The sequence below is a fragment of the Sinocyclocheilus anshuiensis genome, unplaced genomic scaffold, assembly GCF_001515605.1.
Source record: "Sinocyclocheilus anshuiensis isolate Anshui unplaced genomic scaffold, SAMN03320099.WGS_v1.1 scaffold1986, whole genome shotgun sequence".
NCBI lineage: Eukaryota > Metazoa > Chordata > Actinopteri > Cypriniformes > Cyprinidae > Sinocyclocheilus > Sinocyclocheilus anshuiensis.
The window spans coordinates 139,474-150,503 of NW_015542458.1; the positions used below are offsets into that span (position 1 = coordinate 139,474).

The following is an 11,030-nucleotide window of genomic DNA, read 5'->3' on the forward strand; positions in this document are numbered from 1 at the left end:
ACGAGGTCATATTTAGAAACCAATGAAACCGAAACCAAATAGCGTTGAAACAGGAAGTGAAGTAAACAGAAGAGAATGACAACATAACGACCCACATAACAGAACATAAACCTGACAATAAGATCGTGAGGCTATTGTTAGCCTATATGTATAACAGTTCGTTCTGATCCTCGAATCCGACTGGACAAGAGACTTTCTATTGATATTTCCACCTGCGTGTTCTAGACGGGCTGTCAGTCAGTGCAGTTAGATTGTTGCACCACAAGGTGGTGAAAAGGGACTGTCTTTGAGTGAATCTATAAACCGTTCATTCAACTACACGTTCAAAAACGCTGATTCATTCAAAGAGAGATGTAATGAAACATGCTGTTGAAATCATGTTAATTTTGAGTGCCATGCTGCTGAAATCATTTTAACTTTGAGCGCCATGTTAGAAGGCTCAGCTGACCAATGCGTCGATGCTTGAAAGGGCATAACCTTACGGAAAAAGAAAACACGCAAAAATCGCGGTTGCTAAAAAACACATTATTTTCCACATACTGTACATTATTGTACAGTATTTCTCCTCTATACCCCGCCTCTATGAAATGCGTCGATTTTTACAAAGCTCATCAGTCTGAAAAGTGAGGTGTGCTCTGATTGGCCAGTTATCCAGTGCGTTGTGATTGGCCGAATACCTCAAGCGTGACCGGCATTGTAGGCTACTCTCACATAACAGTCCTCATCCTCCGCAAAATGCACTTTGCACACATCTGAATATTTGGGTTGAAGTGTTCTGGAACAGTGTTGTAAATACAATTTAACCACTGATTTCTAGTCATGTCCTCTTTTGGAAGACCAAACAAAGTAGTTTCACTAATGCAATGAAACACACAGCGTCTTCACGACATGGCGGCGGTGGCAACAATACTACAGCAAGAATAAAAGTTACGCCTTCCTTCTTTGCGTGAACATTTGGGCGGTATTATGCTAATATTTCCACATATGTGACGTAGACATGTGGGGGCGTGTTAGAACGAGCCGTTTTAGGTAGGCGTGGTTGACTCTTAACTTTTATAAAGAATATCTCTTTGGATTTGAGACTTTAGTCTTTGCAACTTTACAGATCTTCTTTATGCACCAAGAGCTTGTAACACTCCAAAGAGAAAGGAAAAATTGAAATCGCATCATATGACCCATTTAATCTTGTGCAAAAACGCATAAAATAACATTTAATTTCAACGTTTACTCTCCTTACAGACTCTGAAGCAAAGCATGCTGGGAGCTAGAAATCTGCTGTAACTCTTTCCATTTGAGTTCTGCTCAAAATAATCAGTTATTGAGTTCACATAACTTTTTTTGAACTTTCAGTAATATTTAAGTGAAATAAAGTGTGCGTGAAATAATCCTGCGCACATCAGTAATGACGATGTAGTGAGATTATAGAGCTCAACTCAAGAAGGAAAAACAGGCCCAAACTGAGCCCAAATATGCAATTTAGTGCTGATAGTATGTGTTTTATTGTCACACTTCTCAAATATAATGAAGTTAGTGTCGTTGCTGCCAGCACTGCTTCTGTAGCAGATACATGATAACCAGCATGTTATCTGTTTGTCTCCTGCAGTGGTTCTGTCTCAGTCCGTGTGTCTGGCTTCTGCTTCCGCTATTGTTAAAATGGAGCCTTTGTCTCCCAGCATGTCTCACTGCACCAGCCCGTCAGCCCCGCCCCCCAGCAAACCCATCATCCCAGCGGCCAGCCTGCCCGGAAACAGCTGTGCTGACATCGACGTGAGTGACTGCAGAACATGTGGAGTTACTTCATTCAATGATCAGATCTTTTGCTCACTGTGCAACAAGATTTCCGTTCAGAAGAGAAAATGTGAGCCGTGCTGGCAACGAGTGTGAATGCGCACGGTCTAATTTTGAGCTACAAGCAAAAGAAGTGAAAAATGTCAGTGGTGGTCGAATTTGAGGTTTTCACAAAAATGAGTTAATTCTTCATCTTCTAGAGATCCCAATGCTCCGAATAGTAATTAAACATCTAACATGATCTTTATTGGTACGTTTTCTGAGAGGAGTACCTTTTTCTCTGCTCACTTCTGGACGACTGCTGCTGCTGCTGAAATATGCCTTGGCGAGATTCATACAAACATAATCTTTTATGTCTTACATGAACGTTTAGTTAATAGTTGGGGAAAAATCTGACGTGTAACATTATATTAGATCCATGCTTTACAGTAGGTCTTAATATAGATCTGTCTCAGTGTTAATCATATATTAAATAATCATATATTAAATGTCAAGTCAAGTCGCCTTTATTTATATAGCGCTTTTAACAATACAGATCGTGTCAAAGCAACTGTACAGAATTAATTAGGAAAATATTGTGTCAATAATGCAAAATGACAATAGAAAACACTAAATTTTCAGTTAAAGGCAGTTCATCATTGAATTCAGTGATGTCATCATCCAGCTCAGTTCAGTTTAAATAGTATCTGTGCAATCAAGTCGACGATATCGCTGGAAATTAAGTGTCCCCCAACTAAGCAAGCCAGAGGCGACAACGGCAAGGAACCATGGGGTCAAGTTGTGGTTTTTTGATGAGAGGCTTTCACAGTGAGCAAAGAAAAGAAAAGAAGCTACTTCTTTGCATCTTTGTGCTCATTTTTAATAACAAAGATCAAATTAAAAAAAATAGCTATATTGTGATTAATAATATAGTAATTATTATTAAGAAAAGAATTGGAGGAAAATATGCAACATTGCTTGATTTTGCTTTGGAATCTACAGAAAACTTTAACTCTTTAACATTTTTCTCAAAATCAACTCTGCTGACTCTATCGCCGTCAAACGCCTGTAGCTCAGTCTTTTTTTTTTTTTTTTCTGATTCCAACAAGTTATATAACATTTTGAAGTTGTTTTAATGAGAAAATAAAAATAACTCATTTTTGAAACGGGTCACAGATAACCCTTTCATTAGTGATGCACATATTTAGTTGGTTGATGAAAAACAGATGGTCGAGGAGAATCACAGTTACAGTGAATACACTCGTCTGGTCCTCAGATGAAGGTTTTGAAGAGGCAGCAGCGCATGATCAAGAACCGGGAATCGGCCTGCCAGAGCCGCAAGAAGAAGAAGGAGTACCTGCAGAACCTGGAGGCGCAGCTGCGGGAGGCGCAGCAGGAGAACGAGCGTCTGCGCAAGGAGAACCAAGCACTGCGGCTGCGGCTCGCCGGGAGAGAGGTCAGACGCTGATCCCGCAGAGCAACGCTTCACGTTTGCAGGGCTTTTCATGCTGTGTCTAATTGTGTGGTGTGTAAAACAGGTCGCTGAGTCTGGCAGCAACAAGGGAGCGCTGTGTGTGATGGCTCTGTTCCTCTTCATCACCTTCGGCCCCGTCAGGTAAACCAACACGCACTCCAAACTCATTAGCAAAGAACACTCTGCTGAAACTGGAAGCGGATCGTCACATATTCTTTGTTTTCAGTTCTTGTGCCAATGCAGGTGGAACATCACAATAAACAACTCTGACAGTGTTTACAGACAGCAAACATGCAGTGCAGTGTAGATCCAGTTCATGAACAAATGACTCTTCAGTCTGTTCTTTGTAATGAAAAAGCACACAGAATAATCTCTGAGTGAGGTCTGTGGGAGTCTGGCTCCGCCCCTTATTAAACACACCCAACCAGGTAATCAAGACAGGGCTCTAGACTGCAAACATTTTTTGAGAATGCACGAGTTCAAATTTGTCTGCTCTGCATGGTCTGCTCTACTCCATACAGCGAGCGTTGCAGAGTCGCAGCACACTGTAGCAGAGTCAGATTTCCCTGATCAGGTGAAGAGAGGGGCTTCAGGTGTAGAGCCTGCTTTATACTGCGCGCGGCAAAAATGGCACGAATATTGAGGAAATGATGGCGGACGGAGGATTTGTTTTTAAAGCTAAAGTAAAGTAAAACACCGCTTCTTAAACCAGAGAAGGTGAACATGTTGGTATTCCTGTGGAAAAAATCATGCAAGTCCTGTCACCGACAGCCAGTTTAGTTTTAGTTTGACTTTTCTTTTTGTTTTCATTTTGAAAGCTTGTTATCTTGCTGTTTACCTTAGGTTACGCTATGAAGGCTTTCTTTTAATTTTAATTTTATTTTTTATTCCTCAGTGTTTGCTAAACGTTCTGTAATTTATTAAAGAACTAATTAATTTATTATTTATGCCTTACCTTATTCGTTTTTGTTAATAAACGTTATGTAAGCTAGTTTGTCATTGTATCTTACTGTTTTATTGTTGTTGTATTTTTTAATTAATAATAACAATTAATCCATCTTTTGCTTTAGTCTTAAAATTAAAAGGTGCATAGATATAAGCAAAACAGACAAATATGTTTTCTTGTAAAACGTGACAACAAGATCGCGAATTCAAAAGTGAAAGCATCTGAAGCCCGGCTTATAACAGCAAAAGAGGAACAATACTACTGATGAAAAAGAACAGGTTGAATGTTAACCACTTTCGTTACCATATAACTATAAACTATGATAAAAGTTCACCAGCATGCACTGATTAATCCCATGTTGCAGCAAAAAAAAAAAAAAAAAATGCAACCAAATGATGTGCTTGTGCGAGCAGCTGAGAAACTGACCAGTGAGAAGAATGAGTCCAGAGGAGTGACAGGCAGCTGTGAACTGAACTGAGTTTACACTGCTCACGGATTGGATAATAACTGGGCTGCTTGACATATTCATACACGTATATGGGTCAAAGATGAAAAGGGATTTTCAAACACCAAAACAATAACAATTTTAATACAATTACATTACATTAGAATATGTCCTGTAATATTTTTTGAGCAAATACGTTTTAGCATGATTTACAGAAGACAGCCACTAATTCTGTAACTAACACTAATGATCTATGCTAAGCTACAGCTAAAAGTGCTACCGCCAGACCCGGAGATCGGCTGAATGGATTCGAAAACGGTAAAACTCAACTGTTTAACTCTAGGGGAGTTGGAAAATGAGCCTATTTTCAAAAATAGTGGAGTGTTCTTTTAAGTTGCACAGGTATATTTGTAGCAATAGCCAACAATACATTGTATGGGTCAAAATTATACATTTTTCTTTTATGCCAAAAATCATTAGGATATTAAGTAAAGATCATGTTCCATGAAAATATTTTGTAAATTTCCTACCGTAAATATATCAAAACCTAATTTTTGATTAGTAATATGCATTGCTAAGAACTTCATTTGGACAACTTTAAAGGTGATTTTCTCAATATTTAGATTTTTTTGCACCCTGATTCCAGATTTTCAAATAGTTGTATCTCAAGTATTGTCCTATCCTAACAAACCATACATCAATGGAAAGCTTATTTATTCAGCTTTCAGATGAAATCTCAACATTTCAAAAAATTGACACTTATGACACAAGTACTAAAAGAATTGTTGATGGAATTGTTCAGGAAGCAAAATCAAATCCACAAACACTGCATCAGAGGGGGGTTTTTGTTTTGGGTTCATTCTGTGGCTGTCTCTCTCCTGCAGTTTGAGAGACAGGACGCTGGAAGCTGGACTGCAGGAAGCGGCTGCTCCGCTGACAGGAAGACGCCTGCTGGAGTTTGAGATGTCTCAGGAGCTGAGCCGGAGACGAGCGAGCGAGAGACAGACGGACCGAGAGGAGGAAGAGCGCTGGAGCAAAGGAGAGCTGGACAAGAAGGCTGCGGTCTCGTATCAGTTCAGGTGAGATGACTGTCCAGAATCACACACTCAGACCTGGTCAGTGTGTGTGAGCCTGCGTTTGTCATTCAGGAATCAGAGCGGTGTGTTCAGTGACGTCAAAGACCTGCTCCTGGAGGACATAGACAGATACTTCTCTGACTGCAGACAGTTCAACCGCTCCGAGTCCGTCAGGTCAGTGCGTCCTGAACAAATACACCATCATTATAGCCCTTATCTCCAACTTGAGTCAGTCCATCTCATCTCGTTTTCATCATTTACTGATCCACACTTAATCACAATGTTGTTGCATGTAACTACAGTAAATCAATCATCTGATCAATTTTAAAGACACTACCACTGAAAGCTTAGGTTACCATTCTCATATATGACCCTGGAGCACAAAACCAGCCATAAGGGTCAATATTGTGAAATGTTGAGATTCCATCTGAAAGCTGAATAAATATAAATATATCCATGCATTGATGTATGGTTTGTTAGGATAGGACAATATTTGGCCGAGATACAACTATTTGAAAATCTGGAATCTGAGGGTGCAAAAAAATCAAAATATTAAGAAAATCATCTTTAAAGTTGTCCAAATGAAGTTCTTAGCAATGCATATTACTAATCAAAAATTAAGTTTTGATATATTTACGGTAGGCAATTTATTAAATATCCCCATAGAACATGATCTTTACTTAATATCCTAATGATTTTTGGCATAAAAGAGAAATGGATAATCTTGACCCATACAATGTATTTTTGGCTATTGCTACAAATTTACCCCAGCGACTTAAGACTGCTTTTGTGCTCCAGGGTCACATATTAAATTAAATCATTTTTTTATCAAATTATTATTCTAAAATAGTGATACCAAAGAATGAGTGGGTGTGTCCAGACTTTTAATTAAAGTAATATGTTGAATTCTTTCTTTTTAATTTCCCTTTTTCGTTTTTTTCTTTCTTTCTTTCTTTTTAAGGGACAGTACATTTTACGCTTTCACACCTAAGACGAATCGATTGGTTCAGAGTGCTTTACTCTCTCTGTTTCTGCATCAGGTTGGCGGATGAGCTGCGTGGATGGGTCCAGCGGCATCAGATCAACAGGAAGTCTGATGGAAAGGCGAAGGTTGTGAAAAAGACTAAAATAGCTCAGGTGTGAAACCACAGCTGCTCTGTGACTCTGCAAGCTTTCTCGTATCATACAGACTCAGTGCTGTGCATTGCATACCATTCCCCTCAGAGCATCACAATCCAGTGCAGTTCCCTGTTATTGTTGTTCAGTAAGTAGAGCAGCGTTTGTTGCATGGCTCCACGTTTGAAGTAAAACAGAGATGAGCTGCCCTACTTTGACACATTAGTGTAATTCACACAGGATTTGCTTTGTTTATACTAGTGCTGTCAAAATATTAATCGCGATTAATCGCATTCAAAATAAAAGTTTTTGTTTACATAATATGTGCGTACTGTGTATATTTATTATGTATATATAAATACACACACATGCATTTATATTATATATATATATTTAATATATAAACATAACATATTTTCTTATATGTATAAATAATATAAATTATATGAATGAAATATTTTCAAAATATATACATGCATGTGTTTGTATTTATATATACATAATAAATATACACAGTACATGCACATATATTATGTAAACATAAGCTTTTATTTTGGATGCGACTAATCGTTTGACCGCACTAGTTTATACGTATTCTTTCCCTCTCATCAGCAGAAAGCTCAGCACAGAAAGACAAACTTCTCCAGGTATCTTCCAATTCAGGCTCATCGCTCCATCGAAAGGTAACCACAGAGCCTCGGAGTAAAACAAGTGCTGCAAATGTTTTATTTGATTAATAAGTTCATGGTCTGTCCTGGCAGTCAGCTGCAGGTGCTGCCCGGGCCGGAGATCAGCTACAGCGACTTTCTGGACGCTATCGACCGGCGCGAGGACACTTTCTATGTGGTGTCATTCAGACGGGTAAGAGAGCAGGATAAGCACAGAAAGAGCACACTCATCTCACACTCACTCACTCACTCACTCTCATCCCTGACTCCTACAGGATCACCTGCTGTTACCGGCCATCAGCCACAATAAAACCACTCGGCCCAAGATGTCTCTGGTCATGCCTGCCATGGCCATCAACGGTGAGTTTAATCGGTCGCTTCACCCAAAGATGAATATCATTTATGGTATTTATAGGTGTTTTGAAACATGTCTCATGCAGTGAAAGTCCATGAGGTTCAGTGTAAGGCTGCACAAGTAAGCAAGAGTCACTGCATCCCCTTCAGCCGTGATTTATTCACGATACAGCACGGCCTCGAGTACCTTATAGCTTTTATGAAACGGTCACCACACAATAAAATATATTAAAACCAAAAATGTATGTATTGAAATGTTACTTTTTTTGAAGTTTGTTAAATGCTGTCCTTCCACTAAAAAATAGTTCCTGACACATCAACACATCTCTGCATGAGAAGCGTTTATTAGACGGGGGGGGGAGGGCGTGGTCTCTTGGCCGAACACCGCAAGCACTCGTCGGAAATGTAACGCCCTTTACCATAATCGCAGCTTCAGCTTTCAAAATAAATGTAAAGACAGAGCCCGAAAGGGGAACAGTGACAGACACAGTGATGAAGCTGGTATGTGTGCAGTACACAAGCCACGGTTAAGATAGCTGACTCCACTGTGATGTGACCCTGTCTCTGTCTGTCTCTCTCTCTCTCTCTCACGCTCTCGCGCTCTCTCTCTCTCTCTCTCACGCTCTCGTGCTCTCTCTCTCTCTCTCGCTCTCTCTCTCCCTCTCTCTCTCTCTCTCTCTCTCACACACACACACACACTTTGCAACTTCAGGGATCTTATCTATGCACAATCAGCTTGTAACACTCCAAAGAGAAAGGAAAACTTGAAATCGCATGATATGACCCCTTTAAATAAATTACAAACAGTTGATTCTGCCGAAATACATAATACATTAAACAGTTCTGATGCTATATTATTGATTGTTTATGTTGCTAAGGGTGTTGCTCAGTGATAGACCGAACCGTTGGGTGAAGCGGTCATAGCCGTGCTGTATCGTGAATAAAACACAGCTGCTGACCAATCAGAATCAAGGAATGGAACTAACCGTTTTATAAAGTGATAGACAGAACCGTTGGGTGATAGCCGTGCTGTATCGTGAATAAAACACAGCTGCTGTCCAATCAGAATCCAGGAATGGAACTAACCGTTTTATAATAATGGTTAAACGCTTGGGGCCCTATCTTACACCCGGCGTGACACAAGTGTTTTCTGTGCTAGTTTCAGCCCGACGCAGTTATCATTTTTGCGTCCTGCGCCACGTTGTTTAAATACAGTTGAGGTCAAAAGTTTACACCCCCCTTTCAGAATCTGCAAAATGTTCATTTTCATACAAAATGCATGTTATTGTTTATTTTGTACTGGCCTGAATAAGATATTTCACATAAAAGATGTTTACATATAATCCACAAACTCTAAACGATCTGAAATCGTTCCCAATGCAAGATAACGAAACATTTCCAGGGTAAATAAGCAGCGGGCCGATGATTAGGCTTAAGAAATCAAGGGATGTAGAAATCGTGATGCAGCTCTAGTTGAGTGCTGTTTGGAATGACATGAGCGTGAGTAAATGATGAGTGTGTGTTGTGTCCCGTGTGTGTGTGTGCGTGTAGATTCGGTGTATAACTCGTCTCAGGGCGGCTATGAGATGATGATGCAGGTGGACTGTGAGGTGATGGACACCCGGATCATCCCGATCAAATCCTCTGTAGTCCCGCCCTCCCTCAGAGACCCGCCCCCTGCCCCACCCCCTCACCATCACCACGGCAACCACAGCTCCCTGCGCAGCCGGCCCCAGCCCCTGCAGAGACGGAGGAGCGCGGGTTACTTCATCAGCCAGAGCGGATCCGACTGAGAAACGCTTCCATCAAAGACACAGAGATTGCACTTAAGCGCTTCCTTCCCCTCCTGTTAACGCTGCTGTGTTTGTCCCTCTATCATCTGCTCTCTTTTTATACATGTTGTATTTTTTTTTTTTTTTTACAGATTTTTATTGAGATTATTTAAAAACGATGTGCTTCTATTGGATGTGTGTGATATAAATGTTCATTTGAATATGATGAATGATTTTGTGTGTATTCTTGCTCTGTCAGGTCCAGTATGAAGCTGCTGGTTTGCTGGGCGATTTCTCTTCTTGTCACTGAACCTGATGGCAGAGATTGTTTTTGACATAAATGATAAGAGATTTGAGGCTGTCACAGAATCTTCTGCCGTTAATGTTTTCTTTTGCAGGTATCTACTCTTGAATGCGTGGCTGCTTTTGTCCCGAACCACTAACAGGACACAGGACAGATGTCACAGCTAGCATCTCCACTCGAGCTTCATTTAACTCAAGGGACTGTTGTAGATAATTTGTTCGATCCCGAACGGTTTTGATTCATGAATGAGTTGTGATATACCAGCCGCTGATACCTCTGTTCAGTTCTCGTGTTCAGAAGCCCTGGCCGGAGGTACATTTTCATCGCGGAGACTTTCACAGAAGTGGTTTTCTTCTCATTGAAGATATGTTTTCTTGTCGCCTCTGGTCTTCATGGCTTGATGATGATGATGATGATGATGATGATTTGTGTGTCTGAAACCGTCCCATGATGACCTGCTCTAGCATGCTTCTGTTGTCTGTGATGTCCTTGTATGAAATGTGAACCTGCTTTTTTACTTTATTTAAATGAGCTTTCATTAGGAAAACACTTCTCTCATTTTCTCTTCCTGTCTGTATGAGAATTTTGAACTACTGTCTTTATTTGTAGAGGAGAAAATAAATTTGATAAATATTGTGTAGTAAGTTATTGTGTCCAGTGAGTGAGTGAACGAAGCATTTCTTTTGGAGGAGCCATAGCTGAAATCATGAGAAAGCAAGAGAAGAGAGAGTTAAGCACGATTAAACCTGATCATTATTCACACCAGAATGCATGAAACCGACAAATGATTCATTTGAATGGTTTTCTTTTTAAAAAAAAAAGGTGTCCTGTTAATGAAATGATTCACAGATGTTTTCTGATATATCAAACTTTGTCCACTTTACTGGTTTACACACGGAGCGTGTTATAATCTGAACTTTACACATTTCTCACAGATAATCTCAGAATGGCCAAAAGTTCTGCACCGAAAGGTGTGAATCTCGTTTGTCTTCCTTTTCTTTCGCTCTTCAGCTGTTCTTCTTTTCCCCCATCCTATAACCAGAAATATAGTTCAGAATTGATGGAATATTTGACACATCTATATAACATTGTGCAGTCCAAGAAGAGT

At 40.0% G+C, this 11,030-nt stretch overlaps 1 protein-coding gene across 1 annotated transcript in view; it reads left to right on the top strand.

Moving 5' to 3' along the window:
• LOC107693772 (cyclic AMP-dependent transcription factor ATF-6 beta-like) overlaps positions 1 to 10,571 on the top strand; it is an 18,312-nt gene extending 7,741 nt beyond the window's left edge. Inside the window, exons 7-16 of the mRNA XM_016493285.1 lie at positions 1,604 to 1,767; positions 3,044 to 3,223; positions 3,306 to 3,382; positions 5,517 to 5,711; positions 5,781 to 5,882; positions 6,749 to 6,845; positions 7,440 to 7,507; positions 7,586 to 7,685; positions 7,768 to 7,852; positions 9,398 to 10,571. Of these exons, the coding sequence (XP_016348771.1) occupies positions 1,604 to 1,767; positions 3,044 to 3,223; positions 3,306 to 3,382; positions 5,517 to 5,711; positions 5,781 to 5,882; positions 6,749 to 6,845; positions 7,440 to 7,507; positions 7,586 to 7,685; positions 7,768 to 7,852; positions 9,398 to 9,639 (1,310 nt within the window). The 3' untranslated portion in view covers positions 9,640 to 10,571. The remainder of the gene's footprint in view (positions 1 to 1,603; positions 1,768 to 3,043; positions 3,224 to 3,305; positions 3,383 to 5,516; positions 5,712 to 5,780; positions 5,883 to 6,748; positions 6,846 to 7,439; positions 7,508 to 7,585; positions 7,686 to 7,767; positions 7,853 to 9,397) is intronic.
• Positions 10,572 to 11,030: the final 459 nt, after the last annotated feature.